Source organism: Coregonus clupeaformis, chromosome 3 (assembly GCF_020615455.1).
Source record: "Coregonus clupeaformis isolate EN_2021a chromosome 3, ASM2061545v1, whole genome shotgun sequence".
Taxonomy (NCBI): Eukaryota; Metazoa; Chordata; class Actinopteri; order Salmoniformes; family Salmonidae; genus Coregonus; species Coregonus clupeaformis.
Window position 1 is genome coordinate 28,517,491 of NC_059194.1, and position 26,061 is coordinate 28,543,551.

At 42.5% G+C, this 26,061-nt stretch overlaps 1 protein-coding gene across 15 annotated transcripts in view; it reads left to right on the top strand.

The window, feature by feature from the left end:
- The window catches only part of LOC121543687 (protocadherin alpha-C2), a 180,698-nt gene that overhangs the window by 53,304 nt on the left and 101,333 nt on the right, over positions 1–26,061 (top strand). For 10 of the 15 annotated variants that reach the window (XM_041853865.2, XM_041853835.2, XM_041853858.2 and 7 more), the window contains exon 2: positions 20,287–20,364. The exons of the other annotated variants lie outside the window; for them this stretch is intronic. In XM_041853865.2, the coding sequence (XP_041709799.1) occupies positions 20,287–20,364 (78 nt within the window). The remainder of the gene's footprint in view (positions 1–20,286; positions 20,365–26,061) is intronic. 15 annotated transcript variants of the gene reach the window in all.

Sequence of the window (26,061 nt, forward strand, 5' to 3'; positions counted from 1 at the left end):
ACACCATAACGGGTGAAATAACTGTGAAAGGACAAATAGACTTTGAGGAAAAAGATAGCTATCTTATTGATATACAGGCATCAGATCAAGGACCCGTTCCCCTGACAACAGACAAGAGTGTAAAAATAAAAATAGTTGACCTCAACGACAATGCACCTGAGATAGAGGTGACGTCATTTTCTAAGGAAATCCCCGAAGATTCCAGGCCCGGAACGACCGTAGCACTAATCAGTGTTAATGATTTGGACTCTGGTCTCAATGGGAAAGTTACATGTTCTGTATTGGAAGATATACCTTTCAAACTAATGCCGTCTTTACAAGATAACATGTACTCTGTAGTGACCAAGTCCCCACTGGATAGAGAGAAACAATCTGAATATGATCTAACAATATTTGCTACAGACGCAGGCCAGCCGTCCTTGTCATCTGTAAAGACTATTAGCGTAGTTATTTCAGATGTGAATGATAACAGTCCAGAGTTTTCACAGAGTCCCTATACTTTCTATGTCACTGAAAATAACGAGCCAGGAGGCTCAGTATTTTCGGTGAGTGCCTCAGATCGTGACATAAATGAAAACGCGCTTATTTCATATCATATTCTGAGAGACGGTGGAGACGAGAATAAATGGGCATCTTTTCTCAACATAAATTCAGAAAATGGAAACATTTTGGCGCTAAAAAGCTTTGACTTTGAAACCCTCAAAGCATTCCAATTCCAAGTTGTAGCTACAGACTCTGGTACTCCGTTACTAAGCAGCAACGTCACAGTAAACGTATTCATAATGGATCAGAACGACAACGCTCCAGTGATCTTATATCCAGTCAGCGCTAACGGTTCTGCTGGTGTGGAGGAGATTCCACGCAATGTGAATGCAGGCCATTTGGTGACTAAAGTGAGAGCCTATGACGCTGATATAGGATATAACGGCTGGTTATTATTTTCACTGCAGGAAGTTACTGACCACAGTCTCTTTGCTTTGGACCGCTATACAGGACAGATAAGGACACTTCGGTCATTCACAGAGACAGACGAGGCTGAGCATAAACTAGTCATACTGGTAAAAGACAATGGGAACGTTTCACTTTCAGCAACAGCTACTGTGATTATCAACGTCGTGGATCCCAAAGAGGCTTTTGCAGCTTCTGATGTTAAAAGCTCAGTAAAAGACGAGGAGGAGAACAGCATTACATTTTATTTGATAATTACTTTGGGTTCAGTTTCAACGCTTTTTCTCATCAGTATCATCGTGTTGATTGTAATGCAGTGCTCCAAACCCACAGACTATTCCTCCAAGTATTTACAAGATACGAATTACGACGGGACACTGTGCCACAGCATCCAGTACAGATCCGGAGACAAACGGTACATGTTAGTTGGACCCAGAATGAGTACAGGTTCTACTATAGTCCCAGGCAGCAATGGGAATACTCTAGTGCTCCCTGAACACAGAAGAGCTTCTGGAGAGGTAAGAAGTTTATTGGACTAAGAGAGTTCAACACTGAGTATATGAGGGTCTTAATGTTGCCTTTTGTGTACTGTTGTGGATGCCTCAATTAGTTGAACTTCATACATGACTTGTGTAGCTGAGTGGATAGAGGTAGGCCTTTTACTATATGGTGTCATGACTGTCATACACTTACATGAGATTATATGGTGCTGAAATGTAAAAATAGTGAAGATGGAATATGTCCATTGGTTAGAGTTGTTTTCAATGTAAACATTCACTTTTGAGTAGGCCTCAATTCCATAGGATCCTATTTCATTTGACAACTTCTCAACCACTTGACACATCTGATTCAACCAATCAAATAACCATCAATACCTGTCACTTACACCTGAGCTGCATTCAACAACGGAAATAGTTCGCAAACTTTGGCTAACGTTAGCTAACATTTTCTATTTGTTTTGTGTTAGCCGCGACCGTTCACTAGGTTAGCTAACAGTCTGAGAAGCTATTGTGTGGCGAACATAAGTGTCTGTTTCGGGTCTAAACTTCTGCTAAAAATAATCAAGTGGCCATGTAAACTGTCGACTATTTTTAGTAGAAATAGCTAAGTCATTTTCAGTTTGAATATTGTCGCTAAAAATCCACAATAATCCTTACAAAAAGTAGCTGTTTGAAGTTTCACCATAACATTTTGGAATGTTCATTCAAATCGTTTAACTGAAATTGTTACTCTGGCAACATGTTCGCTGCAAACAGAATCCTTGTTGAACTCGCCTCTGGAGCGTCAAAGAGGACATGGTCGCTACAATCTGCTTGTTCAGGAGGTTCAGCCTGATCATGCAAACAAACTAGTTAGCATGAACATGCATATGATACATCGATTAGTGAACCTACTGTGAACCAGAGGTATAGCTCCTGTAGGAGCCTGGCACTCACTGCTGATCTAAAACCAGCGAATCCTAAACCATCCATATCTTAACCATTAAGAAGTCAAATGCAACGCTGATCTTAGAAGAACAGTGGATAGGGGCAACTTCAGCCTTGTATTTACAGGTCCTTGTTACGTGGCTTTCCCTGTTGGGCTTGTGTTTTGGCCTTGAATGGATCAATTTCAGCAGTTAGAGCCTTTTCTTAATCCTTATGTGGGGCTATGCCCCCTCAGGAAGACGGTCTAATCACGATTAAATGCAACCTTAAAGCCTATGACACTGTCATACAGTGGGGAAAAAAAGTATTTAGTCAGCCACCAATTGTGCAAGTTCTCCCACTTAAAAAGATGAGAGAGGCCTGTAATTTTCATCATAGGTACACATCAACTATGACAGACAAATTGAGAAAAAATAATCCAGAAAATCACATTGTAGGATTTTTAATTTATTTATTTGCAAATTATGGTGGAAAATAAGTATTTGGTCACCTACAAACAAGCAAGATGTCTGGCTCTCACAGACCTGTAACTTCTTCTTTAAGAGGCTCCTCTGTCCTCCACTCGTTACCTGTATTAATGGCACCTGTTTGAACTTGTTATCAGTATAAAAGACACCTGTCCACAACCTCAAACAGTCACACTCCAAACTCCACTATGGCCAAGACCAAAGAGCTGTCAAAGGACACCAGAAACAAAATTGTAGACCTGCACCAGGCTGGGAAGACTGAATCTGCAATAGGTAAGCAGCTTGGTTTGAAGAAATCAACTGTGGGAGCAATTATTAGGAAATGGAAGACATACAAGACCACTGATAATCTCCCTCGATCTGGGGCTCCACGCAAGATCTCACCCCGTGGGGTCAAAATGATCACAAGAACGGTGAGCAAAAATCCCAGAACCACACGGGGGGACCTAGTGAATGACCTGCAGAGAGCTGGGACCAAAGTAACAAAGCCTACCATAAGTAACACACTACGCCGCCAGGGACTCAAATCCTGCAGTGCCAGACGTGTCCCCCTGCTTAAGCCAGTACATGTCCAGGCCCATCTGAAGTTTGCTATAGTGCATTTGGATGATCCAGAAGAGGATTGGGAGAATGTCATATGGTCAGATGAAACTAAAATAGAACTTTTTGGTAAAAACTCAACTCATCGTGTTTGGAGGACAAAGAATGCTGAGTTGCATCCAAAGAACACCATACCTACTGTGAAGCATGGGGGTGGAAACATCATGCTTTGGGGCTGTTTTTCTGCAAAGGGACCAGGACGACTGATCCGTGTAAAGGAAAGAATGAATGGGGCCATGTATCGTAAGATTTTGAGTGAAAACCTCCTTCCATCAGCAAGGGCATTGAAGATGAAACGTGGCTGGGTCTTTCAGCATGACAATGATCCCAAACACACCGCCCGGGCAACGAAGGAGTGGCTTCGTAAGAAGCATTTCAAGGTCCTGGAGTGGCCTAGCCAGTCTCCAGATCTCAACCCCATAGAAAATCTTTGGAGGGAGTTGAAAGTCCGTGTTGCCCAGCGACAGCCCCAAAACATCACTGCTCTAGAGGAGATCTGCATGGAGGAATGGGCCAAAATACCAGCAACAGTGTGTGAAAACCTTGTGAAGACTTACAGAAAACGTTTGACCTGTGTCATTGCCAACAAAGGTTATATAACAAAGTATTGAGAAACTTTTGTTATTGACCAAATACTTATTTTCCACCATAATTTGCAAATAAATTCATTAAAAATCCTACAATGTGATTTTCTGGATTTTATTCCCTCATTTTGTCTGTCATAGTTGACGTGTACCTATGATGAAAATTACAGGCCTCTCTCATCTTTTTAAGTGGGAGAACTTGCACAATTGGTGGCTGACTAAATACTTTTCCCCCCCACTGTATAGGCCCATTTGCCATCCAATCAAGTTGTTTTCGTTTCTAACATTCTACCTGTGCCCTTTAATAAGGATGTCAACTAAATCATGTGATGGCTGTTGTTGTTTTAACCCAGAAGATGGGTTGTCTTATCACTTTCATTGTTAATCTGTAGGCCTACCTCTGACAAATGCAGGTTAGAGCATGTAGCCTAATAAGAGAACAGTGGTGTGCATGTGTGTGTTTGCGTGCATGCATGTGTCTGAAGGCCTGTGCACCGTGGTGGTAACTGTAGTGATTGATTATGCGAGAAGCGTGCAGATGAGGCTGAGAGCGAAAGAGAGCTGCCCGTCTCTTGCGCACGGTGACTCCCATCGCCTAGCCAGCCGGGTGGGTGGAGGTGCAATGCTTGGCTTCACTAGGGAGCTTCCATTCATTATTTGCATGTTCCTTTCCAGTTCCCTCTCCGTCTGTGTTCTAATGCGGCGGCTGCGCGGTTGAAATAATAAAGGGGTTAGCTCCGGTGCCCTTGTTTTGATTTTCACAAACGGCCTCATGTTATTGGCTAACAGATAGCTTGTGTTTCATCTGCTGTGTGGCTGAATGAGGCCGATTCTAGGCGATGATGGTGTTGCCCTAGCAACGCACGTATTCACTGGTTTTCCACCGCATGCCGGCGAGTCTCGCGTGCAGTGCAGTGGTCTCAGCAATAGGAGAGAGGGAGGGGGAAAGCGGAGGGGGAGGGGACGTCGTGTCTTTTGTATGGTTCCTCTTCTACCATCTCACAGTATTGAATGAAAATGGGTTTAGTTTTGATTGAAACACAGATTATGTTAGCGAAATCCTCATTTTAATATTTGGTCAACAGATGGTGTCAACAGAGAAGCAACAGTAAATGTGAAAATAGATCAACACGTTATTAAATATATTGTAATATGGCAATTTTCTATTTTTACTCAACTAGGTCACTTCAGATTTCACACTTTGATAATTCCATAGGCTAGTAATAATGAGTGAGGTTAGTTAGAATCAGGATGGCAGTGCAGTACTATAGATTATTACTATTCAGTGGCACTAATACTCATACAGAATGATTGAGAGGAATGTGAAACAATGCAGAAGACGGAGAAAGAGAGAGATGGTGAGATAGTAAAGGATAAAGGGAGAGTGAGATATCAGTACTCAAAAGCCTAAAATGGGTGGAAGTCAGTGGTGAGTGATGAGTGAGATGGAGAGTAGAAATAATGAGAATGTGCACCATGAAGATTTGATAGCAGCCTTCCCATTTGTAAATGGTGATGATATCCCCTTCAGTGTCTCTGTTCAATGTCCCATGCCTAATGCCCAGTTTGGTGATCAGCCTCTCTGTGTGTGTGTGTGTGTGTGTGTGTGTGTGTGTGTGTGTGTGTGTGTGTGTGTGTGTGTGTGTGTGTGTGTGTGTGTGTGTGGCAGTGTGTGCACAGTGGCAGTGCCAAACCGTGCTTGGACAGCAGATGCCTGTGTGAGATTTACTGCTCTGATTAAAAATGGTAGTGTGTGTCTCATTTAGCCAACAAGTGTTGTCATGACTTCAGTGGTCACATGGGTTTGTTCAGGCCCTTATGACACACAGTGTGAATATACATGGTTTCACTCAGCCACATTTGCTTCCTCCATCCGTAGTGTGTGTGGTGAAGCTATTGGGGTCTATCATGGCGTGTGAGTTAATCTATTGGGACTGTGGTTGGCACGTTCCCCTTTGGAACAGAACGTTGTGATTGTGAAACATGCAAACAACCTTGCTAAATTCACAACAGTATATTGGTTGATGTGTCTGAGCATGTAGCCTACTTCATCATAATACAATGTGTACAGTACTTCATTCGTATGTTGTATTTCTGGAGCCGTGGTATATCTTTGCCTCAGTGTCTCTTTGTGTGTGCTTGGTTAGTATGTGTAATCGTGTTAGTATGCCACGTGTCTGAGCTCAAGACTGCTCCCACTGTGATGCACCTTTGTGGTGTGTCAGTTGTCTTGGTTAATCGTGTGAGAGTGTTCTCCCTGTGAGAGTGTGTTCAGTGTCATAGGGAGAGAGTGTAGCAGAGGCAGGGATGAGTATTACAGTCAGCCACTAAAGCTTTTAAGCAGTATTGTACCGAATTTCAGCAGGCGGAGAAACAGAATTGGTCTTATTTTAGATGGCTGCACACACACTGCCTTCTCCCCAAGCTCTATTATTGTTCTATTCCCTTTCCCTCCCTCTCGCTCAGCCCCTCGCTTTCCCCTTCTCTCTGTGTCTCTTTCTCTGTTTCTGCTGCTGCTTCTATGACTTTCTTTGGTTTTTCGCACAATGGCCTATCCCATTAGCAACTAGCTCTCACAGTCTCACGTCAAAATTAGACGTTCATCCATGTTTCTCAAATGTCAAAGTTTGAAGTTGTTGCAAATGTCACATTTCAAAGTGTTTAAGGTTAAGTTTAGGTGTTAACTCTGCATTTTTAAGGTTAGGGTTAACTCTCTATCGCTGGATTCGAACTTGCGACCTTTGGAATCAGATGGCTGATGGTTACGCATATCTGCCATCCTCGTCCACAACGCCCTAGCAAAACTGAAACCTACTTGAAGTTAACAGCGGCCGGTTTCCAAGTCATCTCCCAACGTCCTCAGACATGGATGGACGTCAAATACTGACTTGTATCACCTGGCTGCCCATTTGCTCTGCTCCCTCCTCTCTTACCTGTACTCTCCCATTCACTCTGCTTTCCCTTCATCCCTTAACCCTCTAATTTTTGCTGCTCTCCATTTCTGTCGACTTCTGCATCCACCTCTCTCCTCTCTCACTACCACTCTCTCTGTTCTCTTTCTCTCCCTCCCTCCACCTGCCCCTCTCTCCCTCTTTCCCTTCCCCCTTCCCCCATCTCCCCGCTCCCCTCCCTCTCCCTCCCCCGTGGGGTTGTGGCTGTGGATGGGGATGTTGATCTGTATGTGCTGGAAGCTGCTGTGTGTCAGTAAGGCACACGTTCTGTACTGCTGTGTCTTTGTTAGGACACAGTGTCACTCACATCCAGGTCAGAGCTGTGCCGGTAATCTCATTTACACACACAGCCACCCACAGCAGTGTACGGCAAAAACACACCTGTCCTATGTTGTTCACAGAGCCACACAGGAGAGGAGAGGAGAGGAGAGGAGAGGAGAGGAGAGGAGAGGAGAGGAGAGGAGAGGAGAGCAGAGGAGGGGAGGAGGGGAGGGGAGGGGAGGGGAGGGAGGGGACAGAAGAGGAGGGGAGAGGTCTGAGTGTATCTTATTACACAGTGGAGCTGCCCAGTACTGGAATCAGGACTGCTTATTCCACTGTCCTTCTCACGTATCAGTGAATTCTCCACCACGTGTCTCTGCAATATGCTTATCTCATCTGCTGAGGCATCATTCTCTCTTTTCTCTGTATTTTTTCTCTCTTCCCCCTCTCTTTCTCTGTCTGTCACAGTCTGTTGAGCTCATTAGTAATCACACAAAGTTTATTCAACGATGTGTATTCACAACAGTTAGTAAGACTTATATCGGTGTAGTTGTGGTGCTATAGTGAATACTTTGCATGCAGTTTGGCAATAGCGCTGTGAGTGTGGCTGGAGTCTGGAGTTAGGCCAGGCCTAGAGAACAGTGAGTCCTGAGTATACCCTGGCTGCATACTGTGAGATTCAGCACATTGTGGTTCTATCCAGGTGATGTGGGCATCTATGACTTAGCAGGCTGTATTAGTGTTAACGTCAGCAGGCCTCGTTGGACACTGCGGCAGAGCGGAGGTGTTGGCCCACAGACCCAGTGTGTGTGTGTGTGTGTGTGTGTGTGTGTGTGTGTGTGTGCGTGCGTGTGTGTGTGTGTTGTTACCTACTGTAAACACACAGTAGTTGTGTCATGGCAAAGATGGTCGACCAGTATTGACTACAGAGTCATTCATCTTCATTGTGATCACAGAGAGAATAGAGCTGTAGCTGCGTACGACTCAACATGTGAGAACATGCATTGACATTGCATTTACACTGACTCAACAAGGAAAAGCATTCAAGCTAGGTACCAATAAAGGAGTCTGTTTATTATCAGTTTATTATCTCAGTTTTTTTACCAAGTTGCTTTGGTTCATGGTGTGTAGGTCCATTCTAGTTAGTTCTGGTTCTAGGTGGATCAACCCTGGTTGGTTCCACTGTGAAGGGTCATGTCAGTTCTGGTTGTGTATCGGTCATGTGACCACTGACCCTGTTATCTCTCTAAAGTTAGCCTACACCCAGAACTACTTTTTAGACCTTCTCTATTACAGTCTCCCTCTACCTCTCTCTTTCTCTCTCTCTCTCTCTCTCTCTCTCTCTCTCTCTCTCTCTCTCTCTCTCTCTCTCTCTCTCTCTTCTCTCTCTCTCTCTCTCTCTCTCTCTCTCTCTCTCTCTCTCTCTCTCTCTCTCTCTCTCTCTCTCTCTCTCTCTCTCTCTCTCTCTCTCTCTCTCTCTCTCTTCTCTTTATCTCTCTCCCTCTCTCTCTCTCACTCCCTGTCTGTCTCTCTATCTCTCTCTTCTCTCTCTCTCTCCACTGCAGCGGATTCAGGAATCAGGATCAGGGTCAGAGGCTGCTCCTCAGGACTCGTGTATGTCTACATGAATAGTAATGTCTACATGAATAGTAATGCTGCATTTGTGAATGTATTAATGTATTAATGTATATATACAAAAACTGGTGTATATAGTACCATACCTATATTACAGTTTTTCTCAATTGCTAAAACACAATTTTCTGAAACCTTGCTCCATTTCCTGAAAACATTAAACACAAAACCTCATCTTCAAGCACTATTTACAAAACCTCTGACTCCTCTCGCAAAATGAAACATTTGCCTCAAAACTGTTTTACCTGTGTCCAAAATCAAACACTGCTCTCAAATCATAAACAAAGTGATCCAAATGATATACACTCTCAAGCAGTCAGTAAACAATACACCGAAAAATAGGAAACACATTGATTCTCAGGGAGAAGTACATTTTTAATCTCAAAACAAATTTCAAATTTTTCCGTCATTGTCTTTTGATGAACGAAAACATGTTCTATCATAGTAGCTCAAAATTGATCAGAAATTACTACTCTGCTTTGCTCTTTGCAATTTTGTTTTTTGTTCTTCCTCCTCCTTGTACCCCTATTTTTACAGAACTGTACCCTGCATCTCACAAACTTGTCCTTTGTCTCTGTGATACTATAATTCTTGTTCTTTGTTGATATGAACCTGCAACCAGTCAAAATCTATTGAGCAGTCAGTACTGTTAACAAATGGAAAGCACAATGTTCTGGGCCATACAATTTGTCCATTGTACAGTATACAGCCTACAAGGCACTGTACAACAGTATACAATACTAAAAGGGACAAAAATCAAAGGAGTAAACGTGATCAATATTCTTCTTCTTGTCTTTGGGCTGGGTCAGGCCAGAGCACTTCGTCCACATCACAAGCAATATTGTCCCTCCTGAGGCAACGGGGGAAGAAGCCTCTTGTGTGCCGTATCCAGCCCTGACATGATTCCTCACCTATATCACCACAGGCTAAATCCATGGCTTGCAGCAGATTTACTCTGGTGTAGGGTTGTCTATCATACACTTTCCATTTCCAAGAGGAGAAAAACTCCTCAATCGTATTTAGTTCATAAACTGCCCATTGATGTTAAACCATTCCCTTACCTGAGCAGCTCGGTGGAAACTGACATTGTCCCACACTATCACATACAGTGGGGGAAAAAAGTATTTAGTCAGCCACCAATTGTGCAAGTTCTCCCACTTAAAAAGATGAGAGAGGCCTGTAATTTTCATCATAGCTACACGTCAACTATGACAGACAAAATGAGTGGTCCTCTGTAGCTCAGCTGGTAGAGGACGGCGCTTGTAACGCCAAGGTAGTGGGTTCGATCCCCGGGACCACCCATACACAAAAAATGTATGCACGCATGACTGTAAGTCGCTTTGGATAAAAGCGTCTGCTAAATGGCATATTATTATAGAAAAAAAAATCCAGAAAATCACATTGTAGGATTTTTAATGAATTTATTTGCAAATTATGGTGGAAAATAAGTATTTGGTCAATAACAAAAGTTTCTCAATACTTTGTTATATACCCTTTGTTGGCAATGACACAGGTCAAACGTTTTCTGTAAGTCTTCACAAGGTTTTCACACACTGTTGCTGGTATTTTGGCCCATTCCTCCATGCAGATCTTCTCTAGAGCAGTGATGTTTTGGGGCTGTCGCTGGGCAACACGGACTTTCAACTCCCCTCCAAAGATTTTCTATGGGGTTGAGATCTGGAGACTGGCTAGGCCACTCCAGGACCTTGAAATGCTTCTTACGAAGCCACTCCTTCGTTGCCCGGGCGGTGTGTTTGGGATCATTGTCATGCTGAAAGACCCAGCCACGTTTCATCTTCAATGCCCTTGCTGATGGAAGGAGGTTTTCACTCAAAATCTCACGAAACATGGCCCCATTCATTCTTTCCTTTACACGGATCAGTCGTTCTGGTCCCTTTGCAGAAAAACAGCCCCAAAGCATGATATTTCCACCCCCATGCTTCACAGTAGGTATGGTGTTCTTTGTATGCAACTCAGCATTCTTTGTCCTCCAAACACGACGAGTTGAGTTTTTACCAAAAAGTTCTATTTTGGTTTCATCTGACCATATGACATTCTCCCAATCCTCTTCTGGATCATCCAAATGCCCTCTAGCAAACTTCAGACGGGCCTGGACACGTACTGGCTTAAGCAGGGGGACACGTCTTGCACTGCAGGATTTGAGTCCCTGGCGGCGTAGTGTGTTACTGATGGTAGGCTTTGTTACTTTGGTCCCAGCTCTCTGCAGGTCATTCACTAGGTCCCCCCGTGTGGTTCTGGGATTTTTGCTCACCGTTCTTGTGATCATTTTGACCCCACGGGGTGAGATCTTGCGTGGAGCCCCAGATCGAGGGAGTTTGTCAGTGGTCTTGTATGTCTTCCATTTCCTAATAATTGCTCCCACAGTTGATTTCTTCAAACCAAGCTGCTTACCTATTGCAGATTCAGTCTTCCCAGCCTGGTGCAGGTCTACAATTTTGTTTCTGGTGTCCTTTGACAGCTCTTTGGTCTTGGCCATAGTGGAGTTTGGAGTGTGACTGTTTGAGGTTGTGGACAGGTGTCTTTTATACTGATAACAAGTTCAAACAGGTGCCATTAATACAGGTAACGAGTGGAGGACAGAGGTGCCTCTTAAAGAAGAAGTTACAGGTCTGTGAGAGCCAGAAATCTTGCTTGTTGGTAGGTGACCAAATACTTATTTTCCACCATAATTTGCAAATAAATTCATTAAAAAATCCTACAATGTGATTTTCATGAAATTTTTTTCTCAATTTGTCTGTCATAGTTGACGTGTACCTATGATGAAAATTACAGGCCTCTCTCATCTTTTTAAGTGGGAGAACTTGCACAATTGGTGGCTGACTAAATACTTTTTTTCCCCACTGTAGGTGGGAATGGGATTCTCATTTAGCTCTTGACCCTAATGGTCTTGAACCTGCTGCTCAAATAAAATATCTCTTAGATATATACTGTATGTAGGATTTTGTAAGTCGTACAGAGACAGTGCTATACTGCAGAGTACAATTAGGCCTACTGTATGCACTTCTGATTCACATACATTGTATGTACTAAAGAGTAATGTCATTCACATAGTATGTGTTAGTACTGTAGACAATCTGGATTACAGTAAATGTTTCTGAATGTACACTTACTTGCACATACTGAGCTCGCAGTTCTTTCACCCTTGGTGAGTTGCGCTCAAAAGGTACTCTGTATACTTGTTTCATTCGCATCCTGTTACGATGGAGGACACGGTCAATTGTGGAAATGCTCACACTGTCGATTCCCTGGAAATGTGTGTTGTCTTGTATCACTCGTTCCTGGATTTCTCTGAGTCGTATTGCATTATCTTGAAGGACCATGCCAACTATAACGGCCTCTTGCTCCCGAGTGAATATAGCTGTCCTTCCACCTGCATGTGGCAGCCTTGCAATTCTACAAAAAGTAGTTGTGCAGTTACAAAACATATTCATGCAGTACAACACATACAGTGATTAACTTTACAAATGTCTATTGAAACAGCTGCATATAGTGTAGTACAGTAAATTTGCAATTACAAAAATATAGTAGTATACTGTACCTGTTCTCTTCTCTGAATGTCCTTACTATGGTGGACACAGAAAATCGGGTCAAATTGGATTACACTCTAAGTCCTGCTTCCCTCATTGTCAGTCCATGGACAAGAACATGGTCTATGACTGATGCTCGAATTTCATCAGATATTTCCACTCTTTGTCTTCCTCTTCCTCTTCGTCCTCCTCTTCGTCTTTCTTGCCGTCCTCCTCCTCTTCCTCCTCTTCCTCCTCGTCGCCCACCTCGCATACGCACTCGTCCTTGTCCTCTCACATTGTTTCTTCTATCCATTCTCAGACTTTCTCCTTCCCACCTTCAACAACCTGTTTGCTCTCTGAACTGGCTTATATTGGTTGTGTCGCATCATTTGAAACAGGTTAAATCAATTTTGAGTGGTTGTGTTCAATCAATGAAATGTGTTCTCTATTTGTATTTGATTGTTGCCACTTGTGTTTACCAGTATGGATGACATGTGCATTAGAGTGCAGAATGTGTTTTGAGAATGAGAATGTGTTTAGAGTTTTGCTGAAAAGTCTAAGTGAGATCTGCAAATTGTGTTTTACCATGTGAAATGGTTTAAGGTATTGACAACATACTGCATAATTAGCTAAATTAGTCCAGGCAACTGAGAACTTTGTTCAGCCAATGGGTTTTAGTGTTTTAGCAATTGAGAAAAACTGTAGTGCTGTATTATAATACCCAGTACTCTAGAGTATGTATTCCACAACTGTTCCTATACCAAGGGAGACATGTATAACGTTTTCTGAGTCAGCCGTCTATTTTGAGCTCATATGGGAGTGGAATGTGAGTGCAGATTTACAGTATCAGCCTTTACTCTTAGCTAATATTACAGTAGTCTTTACTTTGAGCTAATATTACAGTAGCCTTTACTCTTAGCTAATATTACAGTAGTCTATACTCTTAGCTAATATATTACAGTAGTCTATACTCTTAGCTAATATTACAGTAGTCTGTACTCTTAGCTCATATTACAGTAGTCTATACTCGTATACTCTAATAGTAATCTGTCTGTTCTCTTATCCAGTCTTATGGTGGCTGTGTGTGCCCACATTAGCTCAAACAGCAGCTGCTGAGCCTGGGTCTGGGGTCATCAGTGGATGCCCTGGAGACTGAGCTGGCTAGAGGTCACTTGGAGGTTGCATCCAAGTCACTGAGCCAGAAGAGCCACACAGTACAGAGTTATACAACGCAAACACACTTTGTTGAAGGTCCACTTGCAGAATGATGGTTGAAGAAAAGGAAAGTGACTGTCTTTGTTGCAATGTTACTGTGGTCTCTCATTCAAGAATGGGAAAATGTTTGTACATCATTGCAACATGTTTAAGCATCTTGAACTCAGCCCTCCTAAGCTTCTTGCCCCCACACACTGTAGGCATGCACTCCCAATGCAGGCTGAGGAGATGTAAGAAGTCTACAATTGAATGTGGCCACAGATGCTGCACACTTGCCTGATGAATCCATCCAACATTGACTTTTATCTACGGATGGAAGATTGAATGGAGAGTGTTTTTCTGTCTGTTGCAGAGAGCAGAGTCCCCATCTGCAGGGTTCTGACTCCCCCTCCCCCTCACACAGTCCACACAGACACACACACACACACACACACACACACACACACACACACACACACACACACACACACACACACACACACACACACACACACACACACACACACACACACAGGTAGTTCATGCATGACAGCATGACCTGTTTATTTGTAAAACCTGCACTCTCTTACATGTAAGAATGGGCCAGGTCTGCGATGACTCACCGCTATTCTCTCTCTACTCCAATTACCTGTACAGATAATTGCAGTGCAGAACACTATATTCACAGGTCAATGGGAGGAAGACGTTCCTGTGTTTGCTTCTTTTATCTAACTGTATCCTTTTAAGAGTACCAACCTTGCTGGAAATCTCTCTTTGACACATTTTGAGCCTCTCTTTCCTGGAAATAACTGCCCACGATTTGGACAACTTGAGGCCTGGACTGTGTGACTCATCTAGCCCACATGTAGCTTATTTTTTCACTGTCTGTCAGCCTGTCTGTCTGTCTGTCTGTGGGCTTTTTATTTAGAGAGACCATCTGCCATAGAGGAGATTTTTTAGAGATGTGGGCATTTTGGTTAATAACGGTATTATAATAGCTTAACGTCAATGAGACATATCTCCTGCACAGGGAGGCAGACCTGCTCAAGCTTTGCCTGTCAAACCTATTTATCCACCCTTCTTTAGTGTACAGTATGTGTGTCTATATGTGTGTGTCTTTGTGTGTGTGCAGGTTAAAGCTTCCCCTGTCTCTGCTCCTGACTCTACTCTCTTATCGTTCCTGCCATCTTATCTAGTGGGCCGTCTAGTATGACTTAAACAGTGGGATGTGGGTGTTGTGGATGAGTATTACACTATGAGACTGAATGACTGAGACAGCTCTCTACCCCTTCTACCTCCATCTCTCCCTCTCTCCCTCCATCTTTCCACCTTCCTTCTCCATCTCCCTCCCCTCTCCATCACTAACCCTTATTCTCACAGCCACTCTGTTTCTTAGCTCGTCTTTCTGGTTCCCTCTAGCGCTGTCCTTCTCTTTTCCATCTTTCTTTCTTTCTTTCACTCCCTCTCTTTCTTTCTCTCCATTTTGCCTTCTTTCTCACACACAGTGGATCTTGCTATCTCGACCTCCTCCCACACAGCCAGTTTCTCCCTTGTTCGTTCTCTCTCGCTTGTGCCCCCCTCTGTCTCCTAGTGTGAGTGCAGTCTGATGTAAAATGGCTGAAACCTTGCTGTCTCTCTGTCTCCTGTGCTTGCTGTATTGGCTGAAACCTTGCTGTCTCTCTTTCTCCTGTGCTTGCTGTATTGTCTGAAACCCTGCTGTCTCTCTGTTTCCTGTGCTTGCTGTATTGTCTGAAACCCTGCTGTCTCTCTGTTTCCTGTGCTTGCTGTATTGTCTGAAACCCTGCTGTCTCTCTGTCTCCTGTGCTTGCTGTATTGTCTGAAACCCTGCTGTCTCTCTGTCTCCTGTGCTTGCTGTATTGGCTGGCTCCTTTCCTTGTCCATATTACTTCTCCTATTTTTTCTGCTGTTTTCTTCCCACCTCTCATTCCCCTGCTATCTGCATTCCTCTCCATTTTCCTTTCCTTTCCTTTCATTTCCCTTCCTTTTATTTTATTTTATCTCTCCTTTCCTTTCACTTTGCAGTCTCAGTCAGTCTGTCTATTTGTCTGCAGGGACAGTCTTCACCCCACACTCTTAGTAAAAAGGGTTCCAAAAGGGTTCTTCGTCCAGGTAGAACCCTTTTTGGTTCCAGGTAGAACTCTTTTGGTTTCCTTGTAGAACCCTCTGTGGAAAGGGTTCTACATGGAACTAAAACGGGTTATACCTGGGACCAAAAGGGTTCTAGCTGGAACCAAGAAGGGTTCTTCAAAGGGTTCTCCTATGCGGACAGCCGAACAACCCTTTTAGGTTCTAGATAGCACCTTTTTTTCTAAGTGTCCATTCCAAACCTCTCTTCTCCTTTCGCCCTGTCAGTCTGTGTCTGTTTGTCTATGGAGACTGTCCTTCTCTCTACTGCCCAGTCTATATCATTCTGTTCCTCTGTCCTCTCCTCTCCTCTCCTTACCCCATCCTCTCTTCTCTCTTTGGGGACTGGAGCAGTCAGCAGTGCTGCATATTTCAGTGTGCCAGTCCCTCTCACCTGTGTGTGGCTGTGACAGGAACAATGAGAGGGAAAGGGCTCCCATTTCACAGTGTGTCTTAGTTGCCTAATGCACTGAGGCTGAAGTATTGTACTGTATCTGTGTGCTGAGTTTTCTGGACTCTTGGTGTCATTCTGACGAAGTTCTAACTGAGTAGTATTTTATTGTTTGTGACAGTGTAGTAGTATGTGGGTTTTGACTGTGTGATTCTGGGTAGGTTTTTAGACAATACTTTATGTGAGACACCCGTGTTTCCAAAACCTTTTAATACCTCACCTTGCGAGGATAAAGGTACTGAGACTTTTTCTAAAATGATGAGATTGGAGAACACATTGGGAGGGATCTTAGACCACGCCTCCATACAGAATCTTTCCAGATCATTAATGAAAATAGAGCTCTTTGGTGGTGGGCTTTGTGTCGAAAGAAATACGCATATGTAGAAAAGAACCCCATACCATAGTTACTGTAAAATATGGTGGTAGATATTTGATGTTGTGGGGCTATTTTGCTTCCACTGGTCCTGGAGCCCTTGTTAAGGTCAACGGCATCATGAACATTACCCAGTACCAGGACATTTTAGCCCAAAACCTGGTTGCCTCTGCCAGGAGGCTGAAACTTGGCCGCAAGTGGATCTTCCAGCAAGACAATAACCCCAAGCACACATCGAAATCCACAAAGAAAGTGTAAATTGACCACAAAATCAACATTTTGCTATGGCCATCTGCACTGTTGGAGCTAGAAACAAAAGCATTTTGCTTCACCTGCGATAACATCTACAAATATGTTATGCAACCAATAACATTTGATTTGTTTTTAATAAAAAATAAAAACACTTCCATCCAGATTTATTTTAAATACATTTTCCTTTATTATTTTCCCCTAACCCTACCACCCCTCCCCTAATTGGAGTAAACTAATGGACAACAACACTTAGGCTTCTACTTCCAACTTATACATACTATATACTTTTTACAGACACAGTTTATTTTACAATAGTTATCTTTTGTTTGTTTTTAATCCCATCCTTCAACTACCCTCAACCCCTCCCATCTATCTCTGAAGACCATCCAGTTTTGATTTCTATTTGCCATATATTTTTAACTGTGCTGTTTCACAAAAGTTCTGAACCTACAGTATATACATTTTACAGACACAGCAGATTTTACATTAGTTATCTTGTTGTTTTTAGTCCCACCCGTCAGCTCCACTCAACCCCTCCCATCTATCTCTGAACACCGTCCTGTTGTGATTTGAAGAGGGTTGTCCATAAGTGCAGACGAAGGATATCAAGGATCTGGAAATATTCTTTATGGAGGAATGGCCTAAGATCCCTCACAATGTGTTCTCCAATCTCATAAAACATTTAAGAAAAAGGCTCATTGTCATTATCCTCAGGTGAGGTATTGAAAGGTATTAAAAAAGGGGTGCCAATAAATTTGACCCCTATATTTTTGAGAAAAAAATATTACTTGTTAAACAAAATCTCTTTCTCTGAGCAATTGTATTAGTATAAAATAATATCATTTCCCTTTTTTTTTGCAACCAATATAGCTCAGTATTTGTATTATTTATTTGATACAGTATTTTTTTACTCATCCTAATTAAGGGTGCCAATAATTTTAGACCTGAGTGTGTGCGTGTCTGTGTGTATGTGCTTACGTGCATGTGTGTGCGTGCATGTATGCCTGTGTACATGCGTCTGTAGGGTCACGTACATGTAAGGTACACTGAACACCCTCAGCACTAGTCTGCAGGCTATCCTATCAGTCATGCTCCATGTTTCATAGAGCATTCTGATGAGACCGGGATAGATGGTTTAGATTTCAGCTGTGTGTCATAGCCAGTAATGATGGAGGATAGATGGTTTAGAGATCCCCATGCGTCATCACACTAGATCAGCTATTCTGATAAAGTAGGCCAGATACCATATTATCCACAATGCATCACACTGGATAACGAGACCAAAGTCTGACTCTAATAAGAGCAAAAGCCAAGATTATTTCCAAACAATCACACAAAGACTAAAAAAGTACCCAAACAGAACATGTGATGTATTTCTGTTTCCCCTCTTGGCTGTTTGTGATTGGAGGAGAGAGTAGCATGGTCATGCAGTTGCTTTGTTCATCTGCTGTTTACTTCCAACTATCTAATCCCCATTCACTTTCCAGTCTCCTTGAACAGAGTTTCATAGTTCTGAAGCAAAGTGTCTGTGCCCCATGTGTCATTCCCCTGGCCTTGTCTAGCTCTTGCTGCAAACACACAATGCTCCCAGATTCCTCCAAATCCCGTTTCGTGAATACCTCCATTCTGCCCGTGCTGACAGTATTCCCAGTTTTCCAGGATTAGGGCGGCCGTTAACCGCGTCTAAGTGATGATTCCACTTTGGTGCTTGTTTAATGCGATTAGAGGGAATCATCTTCATGGTGCAATGAAGAGTGGATTTATAAAAGCAGAGGAGAGAGAACAAACTGGGACGCCAGTCACTCTCAGTCTCAGGAGCTGTTGATTACCGCCTGTCCTTCCTCCTCTACTCTTCTTACTGTTGCTCGCCTTTTACTAAGCTTCTCTTTCTCCCTATATTTTTATGTTTTGGGGATTTCTTCTCTTTCTCACCCCCTCTCCTTTACGGTCTATGTCAATGATACAGTTGGTTGCAAAAGTTTATCTGGTCAAATGGCAGTAAGAACTAGTGAAAATGGCCCCGGTTAACAGGGTTTTTAGTACCTCTAACGAACTATATTGTATGGTGGACATGTAACCTCCATACAGGGCTACCAATGAAAGAGTAACATCAACACACACATGCATGCACGCACACACACACACACGCACACACACACACAAACACACACACTAAACTGGGTTCATCTGAAGTGGAAAGCATGTCCTTTGTTTCATTTACTTGTAGGTGATTCAGTTTTGATGTTGAAAGTGGAAGATGATGTTTAAGGTTTTCTAAGAAGAACTACAGAGAGAACTGAAGCTTTGGGAACGGTTGAGTTATTATTTTATAAATATTTTGTTCTTCTTCTGGAAAGTGGAGCAGGCTGAGAAACTCTTTCAAACTGCGCTTCCAAAGTGTCTCTCTCTCTCTGCAGACCAGAGCTCCACTGCATTATTCAGTCTTATCTAAAGAACTGGGTTGAGGCCTCCTGCACCAAGGTTGGACCTGCACTGAACTCACTGCACTGCACACTCAGTAGTGTACACTGCTTGAATATTTCCTATTACATATGAAGGAGACTGGTATTACATAATACATTTAGACCTTAGTGCTATCTCCTATATCTTTCTATTGAGAGAGTGACACCGTCGTAGTGTAGATGATTAGGTTGTCAGTGAGAAACACGGTGTGCCCAGGTTTCGATTGCTGTGTAAATGTAGATTTGCTCTGTGTCTGCAGCGAGTCATTGAGTTGATGAATATCTGGCTGAGAGTTTGCTTGGTGTTCTTAGGCAGGCACACAAATGTGCACTCTATCTCTCGTTTATTACACAATGGGAGTTTTCCTTTTTCATTTCCGCAGGGGAGAAAGATTGCATGCACGGCAGCATCCCAAACAGATTTAATAGCTGAACCATGGATATTGTTTATGTGGTGTGTGTCTGAGTGGTTGTGATTGTGTGAATGTATTTATCAAGCAATATGTGGTTTTATGGGGGTGGGTGGAAGTGTGTGTGTCATGTGTGGCAAATCGGTTCATCTCATCTCTAGTAGAGAGCCAGGATCTAGGGAGAACAAAGGAACTGAAGGAAAAATCTCCCTCTCCTGGTCAAAGGCTGAACTAACTTGATCACTGTGTGTGTGTGTGTGCATGCGTGTGCGTGTGTCGTTATGTTCAATTATTTACAATGCTTACACTGTGTGTGTGTGTGTGCTCAGAGCTCTATTGATGTTTATTGTTAATGTGTTTTTGTGATTCTATTGGTTTAGATAAAGATAGTGGGGTCCTGGCCCATATTCGTTCAGCTATACCTATATGTATGCATGTGTAACAGATATTACATATGTAAAGTTTAAGCATGACTGCATTCTTGGCAATACGGACATGTTTCTATTTTTCCCTGCAAGCCTATGCCTAACAGACGGTGGTTGGAAGATCATAATATGTGTGCGCTACAAATGTTTGTTGTGTTTCTCTTTTGGATACAGATGAGAAGTGAAACATTAAGGCAGGATCCCCGAAGTCGCCCCCAGTCTTTCTCACACACACAACCCAGAAAATTTACGGTATAGTAAAACCCCTGAATATACATGTCTCAATGTGTTACGTAGCTATACATGTCGTTTTAGTCTCTCTCAGCGTCTCTCTATAAGTGTGTAGTAGTGTGTCACTGGCAATAGTGTCACTGACAGTGTGTGTACATAATAGATTGTCCTTGTGGGGTCCCTGTCCTTGGTGCATGGTAGTGCTAGTCAGAATGGGGAAGTGAGGGATGCCTGGGGTGACTGGTAGGGGGGCAGCATGTGCGTCACCGTGGGTGAAAGGGTGGGGTAGTGAATCTATTATGCTGTGGAGCTCTTACCCCGCTGGAGGTGGTCCCAAGGGGACTGTAAATCTATCGGACACCGCCTGTGTCCCCAGCCACTCTGAGAGCCAATCAAAGAGCCTGTTATAGGCGTGGAGGTTTGGACAGCCTATCAGAGTGATTACTGCTGATGCTTATTGTGTGGATATCAATCAAACAGCCAACCATAGCCTTGGTTTTAATGGCATGGTTGGTTTCCTGGGGTTTATATTGCTAAAGCAATCCATTTGTTGGATTAAATGTAGTCGTTTTATGCAATGATTAAATGTAGGCGTTCTATGCAATAACTCAATGCACATTATCATTAAGTTATATTAGCTACACACACACACACACACACACACACACACACACACACACACACACACACAGACAGACATGAAAGCTTGCACACAACACATGGGCACACACACCCCAGCTTGCACATAACGTTCTGAGAACCATATGTTGCTTAGACATTGGTTGTGTCTATGCTTATTTTGCATACAACCTTCCCATAACATTTCCTACAGGTTTCCTCATGGTTATATTTAAAGTAATGTTCCCAAATTGTCCAGAGAACGTTAAGAAACAACGTTCTTCTGTGGGAATGTCAGTACTTCATCATAATGTTTTCTGCAGGTTTCCTCATGGTTCTATTTAAAGTCACGTTCTTAGACCATTAAACATGTACGAACACACGGTTGTGATCATTCTACAGTGGTCCCCGCAGCGTACGCTCAAACCAGTGTGATTAGAACACTAATTTAGAACGTCCAGTTACGATTGACGCAACAGTCAGCGTTTGAGCTGGCCACACGTTTTTTTTTACAGAAACGTTTTGCATAAACACAGTCTTTACAACATTATGTCCTCAATGTGAGCAGTTTATTTTTGGATGCAATGTTCAGACATTCACAGAAGTAGTGACAGCATAACACAATTCTCATCCAAACCGGAAAATGTAGGCTACATTAGTCGTAGCGCTAACTGAAGAAAGAGTGACCATATTTAGCTAACTCTTGGCTGACAGAAACCATAATATGTATTAGCTAATAGCAATTACTATTTACAATTCATCACAGGTGAGCTCACCAGTGCTCACCAGTGACTGCAATAAGTCCCGTGTAGCTCAGTTGGTAGAGCATTGCTCTTGCAACGCCAGGGTTGTGGGTTCGATTCCCACGGGGAACCAGAATGAAAATGTATGCGCTCACTAACTTTAAGTTGCTCTGGATAAAAGCGTCTGCTAAAATGTAAAAATAATTCAGTAAAACACTTTTAAAAATCAAAAGTAATCCGACGATGGGTTGTTTGTGTGCGCCGCCATTTTTGTTTTTTTCACCTCAACCAAAGATAAGAGGTTACAAGATGAGTTTTGTCTGTTTGCAGTATGCACGTTGAAGGGGGTGTGTCATCTACCATCATTCACTGCTATCATTCACTTCCAGAAGTTTGCTCGAAAGGCGAGTGAATCAACCCTTCACCTCGTTTTGTTATAACATCTTTGGTCTGACAGACGTAAACGTGACAACCAGAATGCATTGTATGATGTCAACAAACATGGTGCCACACATACTGTAGCTGGCAATTAGCTTAGCATTAGGTCATCATCATTTTTCACACATCATGTGTCCGTTACAATTTCTGCAAGAATCGGAATGCATGATGTGTCACCAGTATTTGAAATCATGAATAAATACATTATGCTCTATACATACATATGGTATGCTACAGTAGAAACAACAACACAATATACAGAAACTATAATGATAACGTAATAAGGCACTTACTTTGATAGGAACGCAAACATGTCCGAAGTTATTATTAGTAAGGAAAACAACAATGAAGGCCAGCCGGAAAATGTGCCCCGGGGGGAAAAGAGTTTGTGCAGGTTCTGAAGTTCTGTTCTGACTGGAGATGCGTAAATGTCTGCATACTTGATCTGGGGAAACAACTGGGGAATTGCTTGGGCTCTCGTCGAAGAGACAAGTTTGCCCGGCTTAGTAATACCTCAAAAGTACATTGTCCCCAACAGTGAAATGGGGTACTTCTATGTGAATTAATGAGGAGGCGGAACACACCTAAATTCAAACTGTTGTTAGAAAATAAAACTTGTTCGAAAATAATTAGAAATCGACAAGTTGAAACATAGCCTATACTGTAGATAATCAGCAGGCAGCGAGCCTTGGTTTGAGGGCAGCGTGGGTTAATTGTCATGTTGCGTAACAATCCCATTTTGGAACAGTGAGTGCATTCTGACATCACATACATAAAAAAACACACGCTGGGGTGACCGTTAGAGATATTTGGAACTCACGCATGAAAAGGTTAAGAAAACTTTCCATAAAAACCACAAGAATGCATTAGCAACGTTCAAATAACATTCTAAGAGTGTTATTTTAAAACATATACATTCCGTTCTCAGCGTCAACAAAACTCTCTTGATTCTCTATCTTGTGAAGTGTGTTAAGGTGTGTCGGCCGCACAAACTAATTAGCCACACCTGATCTTAATGAATGCTTGTTTCCTTTTAAATAGGGTCTGTTTGAATAGACAAAATCATTTACAGCTTTGTAAGAGTTTTTAAAAAACAAGACGTGGTAGCTCCATCCTGGTGGTGCAATGGACTAAGTCCATGGATAGAGAGCAGAAGATCATAGGTTCAAATCTCATTGATGCCATACCATACAAAAAAATAAATGTGTTTGCATGATTAATGCCTAATTAAATGACTATCCATGTGTCCTTTCTGTGCTTGGAGTTCAAAACAGTTAAGCTAGCAGTGTTATAAATTTTTTGTGTGAAATTGTATTAATTATCTTCAAATAGCCTATAATTTCCATTCTAAACATTAATAGAACCTGCCAGGAAGACTTTCAGGGAATCATAGAAAAGCGTTTTCAGAACTTCCCTGCAACCTAAAAAATGAACGTTCCCTGAACCGGCTACATTTTCAGTTTTAACTGTCGGGAAATTTAGGGCTTTGTTCCCAGAACCAATGGGAAACCAAAAACGTGCGTTTGAACAACTTCCAAGGAACCAAATGTGCTAGCTGGGACACACACACAAATACACACACACAGTTTCACATTCCCAAGTCAGCGCGTATCTAGTCCAGAAACTCAGCCTCACTCCTGCCTGTGAGAGGGTTTTGTTGGCTTGTTTGTGTATCAAATCCTCTACATGCTTTTCTCCCTGCAGCTAAACTAGTAACCCAGACACTCACATGCATGCTGAATTCCAATTAGATTCAGCTCTGCAGCTACAATACCACACTGTTGTCTGTTTATTTGTCTAATGATAGTGTGCTTGGTCTTTTCCGAGAGGTCACATTTCCTTATGCATGGTTATTCTGATATGAAAACGATAGCTATAGTATTACTTTCATGTCTTTCTGTCAATTTTACATAAGCCATGAAGGCACATACGTAGATAGACACCAATGTAATTTCAGCCATGGTACGATGCTAGTTTTCATTCCAGTTATTTTGTTGTCACAGTGCAGTAGCTAATTATGTGATTCTGAGGCATTGTGGGCATTGTGCCATTGTTTTAAATTTGAGTGAGTGTTGTGTTTGGTTACTCAGTGTGTGACTCTGGTCCCGCCCCTGTCCTACTTACTCCAGAAACGAGGGGAGAGCAGAGCAGATTTGGAAATAAATGATTAAATGCTAGTTGGATTAAATGCTGGGAGCGATTCATCTCTCATAGATGATCTATGTGTGTTTGTGTGTGTGTGTGTGTGTGTGTGTGTGTGTGTGTGTGTGTGTGTGTGTGTGTGTGTGTGTTAGTTCTGCTATCGAGTGTGTGTGTGTTTGCACACGGGCGTGTGGTGTGTGTGTGCACGTGAGGTTTAAGAACTCCTCCAATCTATCTCTGTGAATAATTTGTGGTTCTGAAAAATATATTAAAGGAATAGGCAATTGGCCCTGTAATACTACAAGAGTTATTGGTTTAGTCTGCATGACTTCCCCTCATACAGGAAGTGTACTGTACATCATTACATATTGCTCACTGCTCACATTTCTCCATCCCCCTCTTCCTCTCCCTTCTTTTCCCCTTTCTGCTCTCTTCCAATTTCTCTCTCTCCCTCACTCCCCCTTTCTCCCTCTGTCGTTTTCTCTCCACCTCTCACATTCTCTCCCTCGCGCCCCTTCCCCTCTCTCTGTCTACTGTATTTCTCCCTCCCCCTTTCTGTCTCATTCTCTCACTTGCCTCCCCCTCTCTCTCCCTCGCTTCCTCCCCTCTCTCTCTCCCTCCCTTTCTCCTCTCTCTCTCCCTCCCTCCCTCCCCTCTCTCTCGCCCATCCCACTGTATCACTGTATCTTCGTCATTAGCGTGATGCTGCAGTAGGGTGGGGTTCTATTGATAGTATTGTTATGTCACAGTCCTGCATAGTCTCTCTATTACACAAGCCTACAGAACGCTGTATCTCTGCTGCTCTGCTCTTACAGCAGGCTGTGGACATAGAGAAGGCATAGAGCTGCGGAAGATGGATCACTATGTGCTACCGAAAGGGTATTTCTTCTGTTGGTCTTGTCCATAAGCGAGGCGTGGTACTAAAGAGAGAAAGGTAGCATATACAGTCAGGTCCAACATTTTTGGCACATTTGATAAAGATGAGGAAAATAATACTGTATAAAATCAATAATACAAATACTGAGCTATATTTATGCTCCAAAAAACTGGAAAATATTATTTTGTACTAATACAATTGCTCAGATAAAAATATTTTGATTAACAAGTAATCCTTTTTTCTTTCAAAAGATACGTGTAAAAAATATTGGTACCCATGTTTTCAATACCTTTCAATACCTCATCTTGCAAGGATAACAGCACTGAGACTTTTTCTAAAATGTTTTATGAGTTGGAGAACACATTGGGAGGGATCTTAGATCATTCCTCCATACAGAATCTTTCCAGATCCTTGATATCCTTAATCTGCACCAATGGACTGACCTCTTCAATTCAACTGGCAGGTTTTCAATGGGGTTCAAGTCCGGAGACTGAGATGGCCATTGCAAAATGTAGATTTTGTGGTAAATTAACAAATTTCTTTGTGGATTTTGATGTGTGCTTGGGGTTATTTTCTTGGTGGAAGATCCACTTGTGGCCAAGTTTCAGCCTCCTGGCAGAGGCAACCAGGTTTTGGACTTAAATGTTCTGGTACTGTGACCTTAGCAAGGACCCCAGGACCAGTGGAATAGTGATGGGGGAAAAATTGATACAGTTACATATCGCAATATTATTTTGGAGAATATTATATCGATACTTTGACTCCAAGTATCGATTTATACAAAAATAAATAAAAAACAATGTTTTTATTTTGCTAGGTAGCGTTAGCCAGTGCTAGTCCGCTGTACCTGCACGAAAACTCCAGTATTTTTTTTTGTATATCTCCATCTTCTTTTTAAAT